Source organism: Cetorhinus maximus, chromosome 12 (assembly GCF_964194155.1).
Source record: "Cetorhinus maximus chromosome 12, sCetMax3.hap1.1, whole genome shotgun sequence".
Classification (NCBI taxonomy): domain Eukaryota; kingdom Metazoa; phylum Chordata; class Chondrichthyes; order Lamniformes; family Cetorhinidae; genus Cetorhinus; species Cetorhinus maximus.
In genome coordinates this window covers 24346766-24366300 of record NC_135890.1, presented here as the reverse complement: position 1 = coordinate 24366300, position 19535 = coordinate 24346766, and the positions used below count along the sequence as shown (strand labels likewise).

General features: G+C 41.9%; 1 protein-coding gene across 3 annotated transcripts in view; it reads right to left on the bottom strand.

The window, feature by feature from the left end:
- The window catches only part of LOC144687296 (plexin-B2-like), a 234654-nt gene that overhangs the window by 6755 nt on the left and 208364 nt on the right, over positions 1–19535 (bottom strand). For all 3 annotated transcript variants that reach the window (XM_078553182.1, XM_078553183.1, XM_078553185.1), the window contains 9 exons: positions 15697–15926; positions 11970–12148; positions 10824–10890; positions 10581–10727; positions 8800–8956; positions 8154–8254; positions 3436–3520; positions 2211–2362; positions 686–846 (listed from right to left, as the gene is read on the bottom strand). In XM_078553182.1, coding sequence (XP_078409308.1) covers positions 686–846; positions 2211–2362; positions 3436–3520; positions 8154–8254; positions 8800–8956; positions 10581–10727; positions 10824–10890; positions 11970–12148; positions 15697–15926 — 1279 coding nt within the window. The remainder of the gene's footprint in view (positions 1–685; positions 847–2210; positions 2363–3435; positions 3521–8153; positions 8255–8799; positions 8957–10580; positions 10728–10823; positions 10891–11969; positions 12149–15696; positions 15927–19535) is intronic.

Below are 19535 nucleotides of genomic sequence, written 5' to 3'. Positions count from 1 at the left end.
GTACATTCTGTGCCCCTGCCACCTTAGTGCTTCTTCCAATTGGTGTTCAACATGGAGGAGTATGGCATTCATCAGTTGACAGAAAGCGGTAGGTGGTAATCAGCAGAAGGTTTCCTTGCTTGTGTTTGACCTGATGCCATGAGACTTCATAGGGTCAATGTTGAGGACTCCCAGGGCAACTGCCTCCCGGCTGTATACCGCTGTACTGCCATCTCTGCTGGATCTGTCCTGCTGCTGGGACAGGACACACCCAGGGATGGTAATGGTGGTATCTGGGATATAGTCATACCAACCGAATCTCATCTTCCAGCTCTCCAAGGTTCGGCAGAAGCCTCGGATGTTAGTAAGGAGGACTTCTGCAGGGTCGACAGGGGTGGGTATGCCATTGTTGTTTTCTGTGTCTAGGTCAATGCCAGATGGTCCATGACTTTCCACCTTCAAACACCCGAGCATTAATATCACCTGGCTGAGTACAGAATGCATGGCGGGGAAAATTGCACACTAAGGGTAACCTGCTTCCATAACAGGTGTGCAATCCTTTGCATCTGATTTTCTTCTTATGTGTTCAACAGCCAATGTTTACTCCAAGGGAAAACAGGACACTCAAAAGTACACAAACACAATTTTTTTTAAAAGAATGAACTCATAGCATAGAGATTACTAATCAGGATTTCAGTTTTGTCACCTGTTGGTTTTCCAGATGTGAATGGTTTCTTCATCATTTATTTCATTCTTACGTGCTTGTTCATCAAGGAAGTCAAAGTAGTATTTCACAGCCGTTGGAACAAGTTGATTTGGACCGAGAATATTTTGGAAGAAATTATCTACAAACTGTTGCAGTGTTCCCTGTTTTGGTCAAATAAATAGATGTTAAAATTTTTCCTTGATAGCAGGGAACTATTTTATATAGTAGAAATAAACCACTTTGCATATTCAATCCCTTTGATGCTACATGCAATAAACCTACAAGCAACACGAGTGGCCACTATCTGATATTCTCTTTAATTGACATCCAATGCCCCTCAATGGTTCACTCAGTAGCTTACCTATACAAACCAGGAAGGTTTGATTCCTACTGCAGTCTTGTTAGTTGCCAGCAATATAGAATGAAGGGTCAAACAGGCTGAGACTCCTGCTTCTCATACCCAATGAGTTCCTTTTGTTAGCATATATGTTTATAGTGTTTAAAGATTGGATTAGTTTGCTTGTAATGATGTTTAGTCAGTTATTCTTCCAAGAATTACCACTGAGGTTTACATAGGAACAACAGCCACTTGGGCAAGCATATGTAGAAGAAACACTTGTAAAAATGCATCCCATCAAGGAGTTAATAGCTTTGGGGATATAGGAGAAATAGAAATAGTGCTCTCTCAGGAGAGGTATGAGAGTAGTTGGAAGACTAGAACACTTGCAATTTCAACAATCATTGTAGCCAATTGTATTCTGAGAAAATCAATAAAATGTAACAACTTTAATTCCCATTTTGAAGTCATACATTTTATTATTTTTCTACAATACTTCAATTTTATATTGTTTATTGTTAAATAGAAAAACATACAGCCATTAAAATAGCCGAGTTCTTTGGAGTATAGGTATTTCTCTGAAATACGGCTGGAGCCGTTGGGAGCTGCAAACCTGAGGCACCATATTATTAGCAATACTCAAAGGGCGCAGTTGCAGTGTGACAAGTTTACATAGCTGGTTCCCATTATAAATGTGAACATAGAAATATATAATCAATATAAAACTGTGACAAAAATATGACAAAGTACAACTTTCCAGATGCATCGTTTGAAATATATTACAAGTCATGAGCATCAGCAATTGTTAATAGATTAGTAAATAGTGTAATGAAGCATTTGGTTTGTTTTGACAAAGATCTGGTAGAATTAGCAGCTTGAGTGTATGCAAAATAAACTTCACAGCCTCCAAGATTCCATGAAGCACACCTATGTGGCCCAATGAGATGAACCAACTTAAACTAGAGACGTCTAAGGCACCACTTAAATCTCTTCGCAGCGTCCTGAACATAGAACAGTCTCCAAACTAACAACCTGGAATGCCTGGTTTGCAGCACTGAAGAAAAGGTATACTGGTAAAGTTTTTGTTGTGTCTGTCCTAACTGAGTTTCTTTCAGAATAGAACAGAAAGATATTTTTGATAAATTCTATTTTAAATAAATGGCTATTAAAATGCACATAAAATCTCACCTTTACAGACAATAGTCTTGTTAAATATATTTCTGTGATAGCTTTGGTCCTTTCTTTTTCTTTCATGCTACCTCGCTTCGATTTACTTTCGTCTACTTCATCTGCTGGCCGGACTAAATGCCATCTCCTATCTTCTTCTAATAATCCACTTTCTGGAATGACCAAATTGAATGAAAAAAATCATACCATTGCACATTTACATACTTCCTGCTTTAACACCTTCAAAAACAAAACACAGTGAGACATTTAGAAAAAAATATCTGGCATCAGTGTAAAGCAGGTGATATCACACCAAGAGCTCGTTTTAAAAGCTGTTCCATTTCACTTTTTTGTTCAAGCCAGTGGAATAGGAATATCAGGCAGTGCAAAATGTGCTGCTGATCGCCATATTTAACAGTGCGGAACATTTGAAGAGGATAGCATGCAATACTCTAGTCTCTGAGGAATTCATTATGAATTTGGTCATAGCAGGTTTTTTTTTTAGGGTAGCAGCGAGCTGGAGGAATTTTAGAAAAGATGGGCATGGAAACATTCAAGAATCTTAAAGAAAAGCAGTTTAGCGTTTGGAATAATTGGAGAATACATCAAATGACAATGCTGCACATCAGAGCCTTTACATTAATTGGTATTTCACGTCCTGTATGAAGGGTAATGGCAAAGAACCATGCCGTTTCAAAGCTGATTTCTCTTCTCAAGGTACTCAATGACAATCAGGTTAGGCTGAATTCTTCCATTCTCACAACCTTAATCCTAGTTGACACCAGGCACAAAACTGTACAACAGTAATAGAGAAGCCACTAGGAGAGGCGATGTTGGAAAATTACGTTGGATATTGATCATACTTCTGAGATGAACGTTAGGGCAGCAAAACTGGGCAGGGTAGGAGGGCTTTTTATCCAAAATTCTGTCTATACTGCAACTAAGCTAGAGCTGTTTGGCACCGAGTGCCAAAACAACAGTGTTCCATATCCAGCATTGACACTCTCACCTCAAAATAAAAATGGCAACGCAAGTTACTCTTAGATACTCAACATGTCGTACTTTGAATCTTTGGTAGGTTAATTCTGCACAAATCTAACAACTTGAAGGCTTCACATCAAATTATAATTTCTGGTCTGATTCCTGTTTCACTGTGAACTCTAGAAATGGGAATACTATTTACACCTGTTAGCTAACACAACATTGTACTTTATTTGATAATGCTGAGTGGTAAGTTGCTACTGACTTTCTCCGTGAATAATCTGCTGATGATCATCAGGTTGCTGTGCGTGTGAAGATCTTACTAAAATGAGAGTGGAGAAATCCCGTACCTGAAAGAACAACAGCAGAATTCTCAGTTCTGGCAGAATTTTATTTTTGCTTATGTTGTTAAATAAATACCCAAAGTAAATAAATTATTTGGTCATTATTTTTAATTAAGAAACCTAGTCGACATGGCAAGTCTCATTGTACAAGACATCAACAGGTTGAAAACAATGGGATAGGATATGAGGAAAGGAAGACAGTATAAAAAACGTCTCACAAATATTTTGCCTTAGGTCAAAGGCCATGGGTTTACACCTATGCTGTTGGTTTTCTTTTGGTGGATCTGGGGCATGCTTTGTCTTGTCCTCCATCTCATACTACACGCTCCCATTGCCCGCTGTTAAAGCCCACACCAGACATCACGCCTGCCCGTATACACAATGAGATGTAAAACAGAATCACAAAATTGTTATGATGCAGAAGGAGGCCATTCGGCCCATTGTGTCTGCACCGGCTCCCCGAATGAGCATTATGACAGTGCCATTCTCCTGCCTTTCCCCCGTACCCCTGCACAATGTTTCTATTCAAATAATCAGCTAATGCCCTCTTGAATGCCTCAGTTGAACCTGCCTCCACCACACTTCCAGGCAGTGCATTCCAGTCTTGAACACTCGCTGTATGAAAAAGTTTTTTCTAACATCGCATTTGCTTCTTTTGCAAATCACTTTAAATCTGTGTCCTTTTACGAGCAGGAACAGTTTCTCCCTATCTACTCTATCCAGCCCCCTCATGATTTTGAACATCTCTATCAAATCTCCTCTTAGCCTTCCCCTCTTCAAAGAGAATAGTCCCAACCTCTCCAATCTATCTTCATAACTGAAGTTACTCATCCCTGGAACCATTCGTGTAAACCTTTCTGCACTCTCTCCAATGTGTTCGCATCCTTCCTATAGTGTGGCACCCAGAACTGTACACAATACTCCAGCTGAGGTCTAACTAGTGCCTTATATAAGCTCAGCCATAACCTCCCTACTTTTGTACTCTATTCCCCTATTAATAAAACCCAGGATGCTGCATGCTCTCTCCATATGTCCTACCACCTTCAATGATATATGTTTTATACACCCAGGTCCCCCTGCTCCTGCACCCCCTTAAGAATTGTACCCCTTCTTTTATATTGTCTCTCCATGTTCTTCCTACCATAAAGCATTACATCACACTTCTCCGCATTGAACTTCATCAGCCCACTCCGCCAACTTGTCTATGTCTTTTGAAGCTCTATGCTGAACTCCTCAGTTTACAATGTTTCCAGGTTTTGTATCACTGCAATCTTTGAAATTGTCCCCTGCATACCAAGATCTAGATCATTAATGAATATCAGTGGATGTGGTTTATTTGGACTTTCAGAAGGCTTTCAACAAAGTCCCACATAAGAGACTGGCGTGTAAAATTAAAGCACATGGGATTGGGGGTAGTGTATTGAGATGGATAGAAAACTGGTTGGCAGACAGGAAACAAAGAGTAGGAATAAACAGGTCTTTTTCTGAATGGCAGGCAGTGACTAGTGGGGTACCGCAGGGATCAGTGCTGGGACCCCAGCTATTCACAATATGTATTAATAATTCAGATGAGGGAACTAAATGTAATATCTCCAAATTTGCAGATGACACAAAGCTGGGTGGGAGGGTGAGTTGTGAGGAGGATGCAGAGATGCTTCAGTGTGATTTGGACAAGCTGAGTGAGTGGGCAAATGCATGGCAGATGCAATATAATGTGGATAAATGTAAGGTTATTCACTTTGGTAGCAAAAACAGGAAGGCAGATTATTATCTGAATGGCTATAAATTGAGAGGGGAGAATGTACAACGAGACCTGGGTGTCCTCGTACACCAGTCGTTGAAGGTAAGCATGCAGGTGCAGCAGGCGGTAAAGGCGGCAAATGATATGTTGGCTTTATAGCCAGAGGATTCGAGTACAGGAACAGGGATGTCTTGCTGCAATTGTACAGGGCCTTGGTGAGACCACACCTGGAATATTGTGTGCAGTTTTGGTCTCCTTATCTGAGGAAGGATGTTCTTGCTATAGAGGGAGTGCAGCAAAGGTTTACCAGACTGATTCCTGGGATGACGGGACTGACGTATGAGGAGAGATTGAGTCAGTTAAGATTATATTCGCTGGAGTTCAGAAGAACGAGGGAGGATTTCATAGAAACCTACAAAATTCTAACTGGACTAGACAGGGTAGATGCAGGAAGGATGTTCCCGATGGTGGGGGAGTCCAAAACCAGGGGTCACAGTCTGAGGATATGGGGTAGACCATTTAGGACTGAGATGAGGAGAAATTTCTTCACCCAGAGAGTGGTGAGCCTGTGGAATTCGCTATCACAGAAAGTAGTTGAGGCCAAAACATTGTATGTTTTCAAGAAGGAGTTAGATATAGCTCTCGGGGCGAAAGGGATCAAAGGATATGGGGAGAAAGCGGGAACAGGCTATTGAGTTAGATGATCAGCCATGATCATAATGAAAGGCGAAGCAGGCTCAAATGGCCTACTGCTGCTCCTATTTTCTATGTAAAAGCAAGAGCCTCAATACAGACTCCTGGGGAACACCACTACAAACCTTCCTCCAGCCTGAAAAATACCCATTAACCATTACCCTCTGTTTCCTATTACTCAACCAATTTTATATCCACGTTGCTACTATCCCTTTTATTCCATGAGCTATAACGTTTCTCAAATCTGTTGTGTGGCGCTGTATCGAATGCTTTTGAAAGTCCATGTACACCACATCAACAGCACTACCTTCATCGACCCTTTCTGCTACCTCTTCAAAAAACTCCAAGTTTTTCAAACCCATTTGCAAATAATCGAGAGTGTCAGACTGGACTTTGATTTATTAAAATTGGTCTATTGGATGAGATTGATCTCCTTGAAGTTGTGGGACCGAACTAGCTGGGGAACTAAGTCCTCCAATGTGACCCTCCACACAGTTTGTGCTTTTTGAATGCTGAACACCAGGAATGTCCATCAAGCCCAGATATACAATGTTCTTGCATGGCTTAATGCAGCTGCTTAGGTGTTCTGTTGCAGCTAAACTGTGTCCCTATTTGAACAGAGCTCCCTGGCAACGACTAAGGAAGCATTCCTCTTGCATTTAAATGACCGGTTGGAAGGACCACTGTGGTCAGAGGTACACTTGTATCCAGGGCAGATAGAAGGGAAGGGGAGTGTGGCGGGATCTGTAGGAAGTCTAGGCCAATATATTCACCACCAGGAGTAGAGACTGCTGAAAATCAGTTACTACTGTCCATTTACAGGAGCTTAGGCCAGGATTTTCCCGCCCAGTCGTGGCAGGATCCACCACAAGAGATTCAGCGGCCCAGACAAAAATCCATTGACTTTCGCCTGGACCAATGATCCCGGCAGTGGAAAATCCCACCCTTAGGCCTTAACTGATGCCAGAGTTGGTCAAAGAATGCTGCACAATGTCAGGGGTTAGTGTAGGGATTAAAAAGCAGTAAAATTAATAGATTTGAAAAACACATTTAGTTTCTCCATTGATTTAATAAGGGGGTATTGCGTACCATGAGTTGCAGCTCACTGTGAAACAACTATTTATTTTTAAGTTTTCAGGCACAGCAGCGCTCCTCAGTTCTGTTTAATGACGTGGTGGAGAGCAGCGAAACATCTGAAGGCTGCCAGGGAGCGGAGGCCATGCTCCAAACTGTTCTTTAGGGATAGAAAAACAAGCTGTGACATGTACAATTCAAGCTGATCAACAGTTCAGAATTTGCACAGGGGCTGGAGAACCACTTGGGCTGCAGGCATTCAGCAGTATTTTTGCCTCAGGCTGCATTCAGCTTACCATGCAAAGCAAATACGAATGAAAGTAGGCTAGCTAGCTCAGTCCTACGAATTCAAGTAGATCAATCTCACCCTGCAGGCTGGACTTTGATTTATCAAAGTTAATCAGACTCTCATCATTATTTGAAAATGGGTTTGAAAAATGATTTAAGATTTTGAACTCATGGTATATATGATGGCTAAACTACAACAACAAAATGAGAGCAACAGCTGTGTGTGTTTCACCCACTCATCATTACTACCTCCCTAGTGTTTCACCATTAATGATTTTAATTAATATAACTTTTTTAATGTTTACATCCTGCAAAGATGTTCATTAAACATTAAAAAAAAAGTCTTTGTGGCATGACTTTTAAATTCTAACAGAGTACCGTGGGTTGATATTACTTCTAGGGGTCTGAAATACCTGACCTCAGACCTTCCCAATTTGCTGAGCTTGGACTCAGGTGTTTATTGCTGCTATTCAAGGATTAATGGGAATTTTTCAGCAGTAGTTAATAAAAATTTGCTTTGCAAAACACCTGAATAAAACGTTGCAACCTGTACTCACGTGTTATTCTTGCAAAAACATTGAATGTGATAGAATGCTACATGAATATTGCATTTTTGCTTCTCCACAAACATAAAATCAACTCTCTCTTCAAAGTTCAAGATGCAAATTTAGTCACAGTAGATATAACGGTCAAAGGCTAGGTACTGTATATTTGAAAGCTGGGTAAATTTTGTACGTGTATTTATTTATACATTTGTCTAATAATACTTGACCTTTTTTAAATTCACATTCTGAAAGGCAGAAATGTTATAAGTTTTATACAGAAAAGGCATACACTACTCACATTATAATGTTTTAATGTGTTTAAACGTCTCCATTTTCCTTCTCGTTCTGATGTGACATCCAGATCTGAAAGGATTTGACCAGTAGAACCTGGACGCCATTCTGTGGGCAGGTTAGGAGAAAAGAATTGAACGCTTACTCTTGCTTACAGAAACAAACATCTCTCAACAAACATCATGGCCTCAAAATCAATTGGGAAGCAAGGTGAGGGAAGTCCAGTAGCAGACAAATAACCCACCAAGGTCAGGATGTGAAGGGCCTACCAAACCTAACAGCAGGGTCATATTTAAATAAAGCAATGCAGGTACCACCCAACACCTTGCCAGGATCAATACCTGGTCAATCAGCAGGGGTGGGCATCTGGCAGCAGAAAGTTGCAGCAGGGGATGTGTGTGAACAGTCCCTGGCACAGTTTTTGGTTTAGGGAGGCATGGGTATGGTGCAAACAGGTGGAAGTTTGGGGTGGGGTCAGTGATGGGGGGAGCAGAAGGTTGTTGGCAGAGATCAGGAAGAGATTAAGACTGTAAGAAGAAATCAAGAGTGTGGAAGAAGGGATCAGGAGCAGGAAAACAATCTGGGCAGAGACCAGCCAGGGAGGGGGTGATGCAGGGAAGGATAGTTAGTAAATATGATAAATTATGACTCACCAAGAACAACACTATCTAGCTTAGGCCTTTGCGAAAAAGGAATATTTCTGTACACTTGGTCAAGAATTTTCTCTTTAATTTGGGTTATACTGTCACAGCTCAGAACCTTTACTGGCATAGATTCTCCAGCATCCTCTTGTACAATTACATTCAAAGTCTGGCAAGAAACAAAAGAAAAAGTAAAGTGAACAAACATTTCCACAAAATTGCATAATCTGCTTTTAGCACAGATGCCCTTTGTTATTCTATGTTTGGTTTAGAAAATTTAGCTCTCCCGTTCTCCATAACAATTCCAAACATTGCAACAATTTGGGGCACTAAGTTCAGCATGGATTAAGAACCAATCCAGAAACGAGTCTGTAACTCTAAGGAATCTGGAAGGTGCTCTCTCATTAAAATTGCAATTGAATCAACACTTCAGTGTACACTTAGGTTGTGTTACGAATGAGAGAGTTTTTAAGATGGCTGTGTTTTAATTCAAGGTGAAGTGGCGTAATGAAAAAGGAGCATGTGACCTCCAGCTAGTTCTGGCCAGCGATACGCCGATGTCACCTGGTTACCAAAGGGACAGGGGACCCATGTCAAGTTCTACTGAAATCCACATGGCAGGTTTAGCACCTGAAAGCAAAGGACAATGCAGCTGGCCTTGCCATGGCTAGACTCTCAGGCAGACTGATTTTTAAAAAATCAATATCCTGGGGGGGAAAGAGACAGCAACAGCTGCCACTGCAGTCAGCTGAGGGAAAAGGCTGTTGTTTCTCTGTTCGCTACCAAACAGAATGCAGGTGAGAGGATGTTCTATGATTGAAGAGATGGAATCCATGGAAATTTAAGGACACTGGAAAATTCATCCTGGTATGGATGGGGGAAGAAGTCAACAGAGTGAGCTGTGCTAATGAAGGTCAGCTTGGGATTTCTTAGAAGACTGAGAGAAAGGACCTTTGACAGTCACAGGACATTATAACTCAGCGAAATGGGCAGAAGTGAGCCTGATGGAAGCTGGGAGTAACTTTGGACTGGTTCCTGTAAAGACTGATCCTCTGAATCGGTTACTGGAAATTTAATTTCCTTTTTAAAAGTTACCAGTATCTATGGGTATCATAACAATAGACATTAAGATTCTTCAAGTAACTTAAAATATAATCTATCTTAAACTAGTTGATCCCCCTTAGCTCTGCCTATTTATGAAAGGATGCGTCTTCCCTACCCCAATTTATTGATTGGCTTGACCTTTCTATTCTTGTGCAGATATCAAAACGAATGAACACTGATAAATCTGTGTGTCTCTAAAGAAAATTCCAAAATAAAAGTTTATAAATGAGAATTGTACCTGCAATGTCCTATTAATTATAGTCATTTGTTCCTTAGGGTACTAATGAGTCGCATTCATTTCAAGATGTTGACAGGAGGGAACAATGCTGCATTCAAACTCCTAACCAACCTCCATTGATTAAAATTGTTTATTTCTTTAATTAACATTCAAGACAAATCCAAGTTTTAAATTAATTTTTGCTTTTGCCAATGTTTAGCAAGTTAGTCCAGCAAATACTGAGCCATTCAGATCCAGAAGTTTCCAGAAAGGTTTGATCCCTTGCCTGTACTGAGTTTCCATAGCTCAACTAAAGGCGCGGTTGGGAACTAAAGCTATCCACAACAACCAGTGCCAGAAATGCACCCAAAATATACTGGTCAGGAAAGGGGGAGAGAAAAAGGTTGCTTATCTCTCCTTCATAAAACTGTAATAATCATTTTAATAAATCAGTGTGAGATTGCAGACTTACCAGTACATGATATTCTACATCCTCTCCCAATAATCCTGTGTCATTTAGTGTGTATTTTGCCTTTTTCAGTTCTGCATCGACAGGTCCTTTCTCTACTTGGTGCTTAAGCCCTTTGAATAGCCTATACAGTGGTTCACCAGCAGAATCCTGAATTTTACAAATGGAAATAAACCCTTCAGTCACTGATTGGGACAACATGAAAATGCAGCCAGAACCGAGTGTACACAAATAGTTGGGAGTTACCTTCAGAAACTGGTACAGGCAGATAGACATCCAGTTCGAAAGCATTCGCTCCACAACAGTTTCACATCTAACAGAAAAAAGAGTGACCAAGTTCACATTTCATTCCAAAACCAACTTCATAATCCTTTATGTGCGCGATTGTGTTCAATCTTGCATCCAAATTCATCAAATGACTATAGTTGATTACAGTAAAACAAATTTATACACATTTTAACACATGACAAAAGACAGTGCATGTTGAGAATCTGAACCAAAATCACAAAAATACTCCAAAAGGAAGTTGGTCAGTTAAAGACTTGCAATCTGCTTAAAAGAAAATGAGGAGGGTGACATGCAACGCAAAGAAAAATCTCAGTCAAAGATGTGTGCATGAAATTTAGCACATTAAAGAGACAAAGGAAGATGTGAAGTTGTTCAGTCCACCCAAGGTAAAAGATAATTTTTAAAAAGACTAATAACATGGAAATAAGGCAAAATACTGCGGATGCTGGAAACCTGAAATTAAAAACAAAAAATGCTGGAAAAGCTCAGCAGGTCTCACAGTATCTGTGGAGTGAAAGACAAAGTTAACGTTTCAAGTCCATATGACTCTTCAGAGTCTGTCTTTCTCTCCACAGATGCTGTCAGACCTGCTGAGTTTTTCCAGCATTTTCTGTAAAAACATGGGAAGCCTGCAGAGCAGGTCCGAAGTTAAACAGAAAATGCTGGCAAAACACAGTGGAAGCTTCAGTCCTGTAAAGAGATTCTTAAAAAAGGCTAACGCCTCAAAAGGTTGTGAACCCCATACCAGCATTGTGATTTAGCTGCAGAGAATGAAGGGATTTGGATATTTATCAATAAAAGCTACTGTGTGATTAAAAAAGCTCATGAAGTGTTGGTTTTTGCTCAAAGAAATTGGAAATCAAAAGTGAAGAGATGATGTTTCAGTTGTGCAGAGCCTCAATCAGATCTCTCCTGGAGTACAGCAGTCAGCACTGAACCTCAAACAAAGATATATTGACCTTGGAGGGATAAAGTGCAGATTCACCAAAATTATGCCATTGGTTTGAAGGATTAAATTATGAGGACAGGTTGCCTTATTTTGGCAATTCAGTTAAAGTTTTCTAATAATAGAAATGTTTTGCTTGAAGTGCAGGCTTTACATACCTTCTGAGCATGAGCTTTGGGTTTTTAGCAACATATTGTTCCATGAGCTCCAACAGCAGTGTCCTCATGATGTCGGTGTAGTATTCCAGCTTTCCATGCAGAGCAATAGTCAGCAAGGATGCAAAGTAAACTTTCTCTCTTGCCGAGAAATCTCTTTGACTCTCGAGTGTGTGGATAAACTATTCCAAAAAAGGCAAAATTTGAATTTCATTAGTAAGATGTTAAATGAAGGTACAAATCCCTAGAAACTAGATTCTGGTTTGCTGACTGAGACAGGTTCCAGATTTCATCAATCCTCACTGGAGCAGAAGGAAAAGGCAGCCCGTGATGGGAGAATGGAGATACCTTTCAAACCATTTATGTGCACCTTCTGGTGGACCAGCAGGAGGCACTGATATTGTTTTAGTTGGGCAATTTCATACTCATTAGCAAGAAAGTAAGTGTGGATATGGAGGAGAAAATACAATTAAGCATTGGAAGTAAAACAACAGGAGACTACAGCAACATGGCACATTGGGCTGCTTCACTGCATAACAGCCCAAATTCCATTGGATCCAATGCCCACATTAAAACTGAATAAAAGTAAAGCTCACTAAAAAAGCAATCAACAATGCAAAGTGTGTTTGATGTATTACATTTCTGTTCTTTGTTCAGTAAACATTGCATTAGCTGGGGCATTTATGACACACTGTATGTTTGTATGATAGAAATTTTCCACCAATTATTTGCAGATTTTTACAACTCCAATTTCTGGTTAATGGAAGCCAATTTCTCCTCCCTTCAATTTACCCCCCTTTTCTGAAGGCACTAGAACTCATTTCTCCTCCTTCTACACCTGGGTGCCATTTGCGTGAAGCACACCTAATGACCTGAACCTGCCAAATTTATGGGTTAGGTCACAATACCTAATACACTAGGCCAAGCATTCTCCAGGTTTAGAACCGCCCATTGGTAGGAAAACAGGAATGGAATGTTAGCCATTGCTGCAGGCCTCCAAATCCCACAACAAATCTGCAGGTTTGAAGATCTATAGTAGGTACTGTTCAAGTCCTCAATTGTCTTCATTCTGTAATCTGTGCAGGAGTATGCATAAGGCCAACTTATTCTGGGCACTCTTCCTAATATGTACACATCTTGTGTTCAAACAGAAAAATAAGAGAAGGCACAGTTATTTCGCTCGTACCTCACTTGCTTGCTGGTGCCTGTTGTGGGAGTAAGCATTCCTGCACCAGAAATCCTACAACAATGCAAAGGGCATGGAGGGCTGGCATAAAAAGGTCACTGCCTCTTTTGGCTTTGGTCTGCACCTGAAAACTGAGCATTCCCCAGGTAAAAACCAGGGGAAAAAATCTCTCATCAACTCCCTGTGGGGAAGAGTTTCCACCGATCATCCTAAGTTACTTTGCAAAATGTTGACTGGCATCAGCCTCAACAGCAAGCGCAGACAAATTATTTGTGTGCGTGGGGTGGGGGGGGAATACATGGACAACAGATAAAGATAATAATCAGAAACAGGGGAACCCCTGGTGATTTTCCCTTCCCTAAATCAGGTCATTTGTCTAGTATCCCTTGTTACCTTCCTCAAGTACAGACTGGGGAGTGAAGATGGGATGTTCCTGTTGCAAATGGATCAGCAACTCACTTGAGCCATCAGGGGCGACTTTGAACAATTAAGTTTGTCAAAGTTGAATTTTGCACTTAAAGATGCACGTGTTGGAGAATGAAGCACTTTTCCCAGTTTTATCATGTAATCTCAACATGAAATACCCACAGATCACAGTTAACACTGACTAAAGTTTAATCTACTCTACTCAATGATGCACCTCAAATTAAAGCCCCCCTATTGTTGGACTGTGAATCTGTCCACTATCCACAGTAGCCTTTTCTATGGTGTCTGAGAGATCACCGATTCTCTGTCAAGTAGTGATAAATTAGGGCTAGGTTTGTGCTGTGGGCTCAAAATCACTCGGAGCCAAGTTGAAAATGTCCAATCTCAGTTCATGGAGGATTTACAGTCAGGATAGAAGAGAAATTTTCATCCCATCAATCTGGGAAAAATTCAAGTTAAGTCCAGAGATGAAGAGCAGAGCAACAAACTCCTGCAGCACTCAGTTTCCTCAGCCACTCTAACTTACTGAGGTAATAAATAAACTACTGCTAGTTCTCAAGGCATGGGGAGTAGGTTTCAATGGGTTGCTTGGTGTCAATGGTGTGGCAGCCCCAATAATGGCCCAGTAGCATTGAGCAGCCGGAGCTCCTGCTTGTTTCAGGCAGTAAGCCTTTCTACACAAATCAAGGTCCAATGGCATACCTAGGACTCCGATTGCAATTCTGAAAGACAACTGGGCAGTATAACAGAAACACAAAAAAACACATATTATATCCGGAGGAATGTAAGAATACAGATTGGAGCAGTAGTAGAGGATCTGACCCATCAAGCCTGCTCCTCCATTCAATACAATCAAGGCTGATCTTTGGGCTTCAGCTCCACTTTCCCGCCCACTCCCCATGTCCCATGATTCCCTGAGAACAAAATTCTATCTCAGCCTTAAATGCATTCAATGATGGAGCACCCACCCTTGAGTTGACAATTCGAAGGATTCACACCCTTTGTATGAAGAAATTTCTTCTCATCTCTGTCCTAATTGATTGTTCTTTTATCCTGAGACTGTTGCCTTGTGTTTTAGATTCCCCGACCAGCGGAAACAACCCCTCAGTTTCTACCCTGTCAGGCCCCTTCAGAACCAGAATGAACGTACAACTTAGAAGCAGGAATGGTCCATTTGGCTCCTTAAGCCTGCTCTGCCATACAATAAGATCATGGCTGATCTGATTGTGGCCAAAATGCCACTTTCCTGCCTACCCCACCCCTTCCAATACCCTTTGACTCCCTTGTTAGTCAAGAATCTATCTACTTTTGCCTTAAAAATATTCAATGACCCTGCCCCTATCGCACTCTGGGGGAAGGAGGGTTCCACAGACTTGATCCTCCAAGCGAAAAAAAATTCTCTTCATCTCCACCTTAAATAGGAGGCCCCTTTTTGAAACTGTGTCCCCTAGTTCTGGTCTCTCCCATAAGGGGAAACATCCTTTCAGCACCCATTCTGTCAAATCCCCTCAGGATCTTATGTGTTTCAGTAAGATCACCTCTCATTCTGCTAAACTCCAATGGATACAGGCCTAACCTGTCCAACCTTTCCACATGAGAAGTGCTCCTTTGGACTCCAAAGGGATTATGTGGGCTGCTGCCACTCTGGATCAACCTCTCTGCTGGCTAGATTGTTCTCTCGGTCTTCCAATACTGCGACATCCTAGCGTTGGCAAGCTGCAGCAGTGCATCCTTTTGGAGGCTGCAGCTCACTGATTATATTAATGAGACCCTAGCCACCAGCTGAATTGGTCAAACAGCTGAGAATTAAAACCAATCCCATTTAATCAACAACAGAAAGAAAACACAGTTCCCTGGTCTTGAAAAGAGCATGTAACACAACGTAGTGAAAATCCACCAAAAAACTTTTGTTTTTTTTAAATCGAGGGCCACAGAGCTTGTCGCTAACCCAGTAACCAAAAATAATTTTACGGAAAAGGTATAACTCTGACCTTGCACTAAATAATGCACTTGAACTAAATATTATGCATTGATGTTACAATCCAACTTTAATTATCTACTTCTACAAGTAATGTATAACTGGTCCTCATTCTTTCCACCCAAATTAATTAGACTTACATCAATCAAGAAAGATTTGCTGTTCAGTAAGTTCGAAAACTGGTTAAGAGCAACCTCTACTGATTGCCGTCTTGCCTCTGGAATGTCCAGTTTACCAGTTATCATGACATCATTTTCTCCATCCTTTGATGGTAAGAAAAAGACACGGTCCGTGTAGGTTTTATAATCCAGAAATGGGATGCCCACATCGTTCAGGTCATTTGAATGGTCCTCCATTTCAGTCACCAGATCTGAAAAAAAAAGTTTTTTTTAAAAAAAGAGCAACAGATCGTCCAATTTATTTCAAATAAGTTATTGGTTTCTCTTCTGTCATTTGCTACCTAGTAACTTCACTTAAAACGCAGCACTTCCAAAAATCAGTGTTGATGCAAATGGTTTAAAAAAAATCCTCGTGAGCAATAATACATGAAAAGAAGAGGAAGTGTTAAAAACTTTTCTTTACATCGTACTGGTTTTTGTGCTTTCAACATGTTAAATGTATGAATGTATTTACAACCCATCTGGAATGATCTATTTGCAGCACTGGAGGACACCAAATGCATGGACTGGCTGGAGTTTATTTTATGGTTAATTGTTTTTAAATCGCACTGAACAGGTAATTATCTTGACCTGCTTCAGGGGTGTAGCGATGTCGGAGGGGTGCTCCAGCACCTCCTGAGCACTGCTGGATGGTAAACTGTCCTTTGCTGATTGGCCATCGGTCTGTTGCTCCATGTCCAGTTGAGACGGCAGCTGTGGCCGAGGCAATGTGGCTGGAGGTCCAGCCGGCTCTGTCCAAGAGGTGGCAGAAGCAAGTGCTGCTATGGCTGGGGATGGAGAAGCAGTTTCAGGAGGGTGGCCTGGACCCCGGGCTGTACTGGATGCCGATGTTCAATCACCTGGAGTTGGGGGCCTGCCTGAAGCAGCTGCCACCTGAACTGTGCAGCCTGAGCCAGCTCCGGAGCCTGGTGCTCAGGTCAAACCGGCTAGCTGTCCTCCACGTCAAGCTGGGGTGCCTGCAGCCCCTGCAGATCTACGATGCATTCAGGAATGAGCTCAGCTCCCTGCCTGACAGCCTGGGCCTCCTGGAGAAGCTGAGCAGCCTGACCATTAGTGCTAAACATCCGAGCCAGCTCCCTCCCGCCAACCCCAAACCTCAGCCGCTGCCTCCACCTTAGCAGTCTCAATGTGCCTGGGAAGCAGCGGCAGGCCCTGCCCGGGGACATCTTCCAGCCTGGCCTCTCCCTCCTGAACTCCTTCACTACCTCCATTAACCTAATCAAGGAGCTACCATCTGGAGTCAGTCACCTAACAGCCCTGAGGGTGGGTGTCAGCTCATTATACACAGCCTTTAATCCCTTCCTTTGCTGATAGAGATTATCCTTATATAATTATATATATCTGATAACCTTTATATAGTATGGCAGCCAAAGCTGTGACCTATCCTCTCAATGTGGCCCACAGTGCTTTCTTAGAGTTCAATAAATTTAATAACCTTTATATAGTTTTATATGCAAGACCTGGACAATCTCCAGACTTGGGCTGACAAGTGGCAAGTAACATTGGTGCCACACAAGTGCCAGGCAATGACCATCTCCAACAAGAGAGAATCTAACCATCGCCCCTAGACATTCAGTAACATTACCATTGCTGAATCCCCCACCAGCAACATCCTGGGGGATACCATTGACTAGAAATTGAACTGGAATAGCCATATAAATACTGTGGCTACAAGAGCAAGTCAGAGGCTAGGAATCCTGCAGTGAGTAACTCACCTCCTGACTCCCCAAAGCCTGTCCACCATCTACAAGGCACGAGTCAGGAGTGTGATGGAATACTCCTCACTTACCTGGATGAGTGCAGCCCCAACAATACTCAAGAAGCTTGACACCATCCCGGACAAAGCAGCCCACTTGATTGGCACCCCATCCACAAACATTCACTCCCTCCACCACTGACAGTAATGTGTACCATCTACAAAATGCACTGCAGCAACTCATCAAGCCTACTTAGGCAACACCTTCAAAGCCCACGACTGCTACCATCTAGAAGGACAAGGGCAGCAGACACACATGGGAACACCACTATCTGGAAGTTCCCCTCCAAACCACTCACATTCCTGACTTGGAACGACATTGCCATTCCTTCACTGTCACTAGGTCAAAATCCTACAAACCCCTCCCTAACAGCACTGTGGGTGTACCTGCACCATATGGACTACAGCGGTTCAAGGAGGCAGCTCATCACAACCTTCTCAAAGGAAATTAAGGATGGGCAATAAATGCTGGCCACATCCCATGAACAAATAATAAAAACATATAATATTTAATAACCTTTCTATGATGTGGCAACTAAAACCCAATCCTCTCAACGTGGCCTCACAGTGCTTTGTTAGAACTCTTTATTCTTTCATGGGATATGGGCATCGCTGGTAAGGGCAGCGTTTATTCTGAAGACAACCCATGTTGGTCGAAATGTTAATTCACTTTCTCTCTCCACAGATGCTGCCAGACTTGTTGAGTTTTTCCAGCCCTTTGTTTTTATTCCAGCATTTATTGCCCTAATTATCCTTATGGAGGTGGTGCTGTGCCATCCTCTTGGCACCTGAGTGTTAAGGTTAGGGTGAATCTCTTGCTTGTCTATTTCCAAGGGTAGATGCCGGGATGATGTTTCCTTTTGTGGGGCAATATAGAACTAGAGGACACAGTTTAAAGATAGGGGTTTCCAATTTAAGACGGAGAGGAGAGGAATTTCTTCTCAGTTGTTAGTGTTTAGAATTCTTCTTCACAGAGAACAGTGGAGGTCAATTAGTTGAGTTGAGTTACAGATTTTTGATCGACAAGGGAATCATGGCGTTGGAGGTGGGGGGAGTGGGGTTGGGGGAAGGCAAGAAATGGATTTAAAGCCACAATCAGATCAGTCATGATTTTATTGAATGGCAGAGCAGGCTCAAATGGAACAAATGGCCTACTACTGCTCCTATTTCTTAATGATCTTACATGCCACACTTGATTTTTCTTTCCACTGATCTCTGGAATCCACTCCATTCATTGCCTGACTGGATTTTCAATCTGTAAGTTTGGTATTGATTTTAATCCTCACTGCCTCCAATATTGAGGCAACTTGTTTCCAGGAGTAACACATGCAGTGGGATTTGGCTTATTGATGGCAACAATCACAACTGGAGGGAAATCCACTTGCAACGTGGGGCTGCATGACTTGTGATGCAGGGGCCATGTCAAGTGATTTCCACCTGCGTTATTATGTGAGGGCAATTTGGCCACTAGTTCCTGGAGTTCGAATTTGGGCCAGACAGTAAGAGTTTAATAACAAGTCCAGAGCTCATGGTGTGGCTGTGAATCCGGAGGCTGGGTTCAGTAGTCTAGTTAAAAGGTTGGTAAGGTAGCTGACTCAGTTGACTGTGAGACAATTAACTGTCAATCACCTGAAGCTCCATTAGGGCCTGAATAGGTGTTGATTATTATTTGAAGCTTAACTAGTGAGAGTCATCTCAGTTCACCTCAGCTACAGTCAAGAAAGGGACTATTTAGAAGCACACTAGTGTGCTTTCACACGAACAGGGGAGAGACCTCATCGTGAGTGAGACACAGCCAGAGTGAGTGTGGGTATTGGCAATTTGGTGCACAGTGGGAATTCGGTGCATAGCAGAAGAGGTGCTCTCTGCATTTTTTCTTTGCTATCCAACTTCTTAAATCTTCAGAGAGTGGTCTTGCCCTGCTGCAGCAGTAGAGGCAACAAGCGAAAGGAATGACTGGTAAGTAGTGGGTAAGGTCAGGTAAGTATTTACTATTTTTATCACTTATAGTTCAAGGTCTTTTTGTGGTTTTTAGCTTGTATAT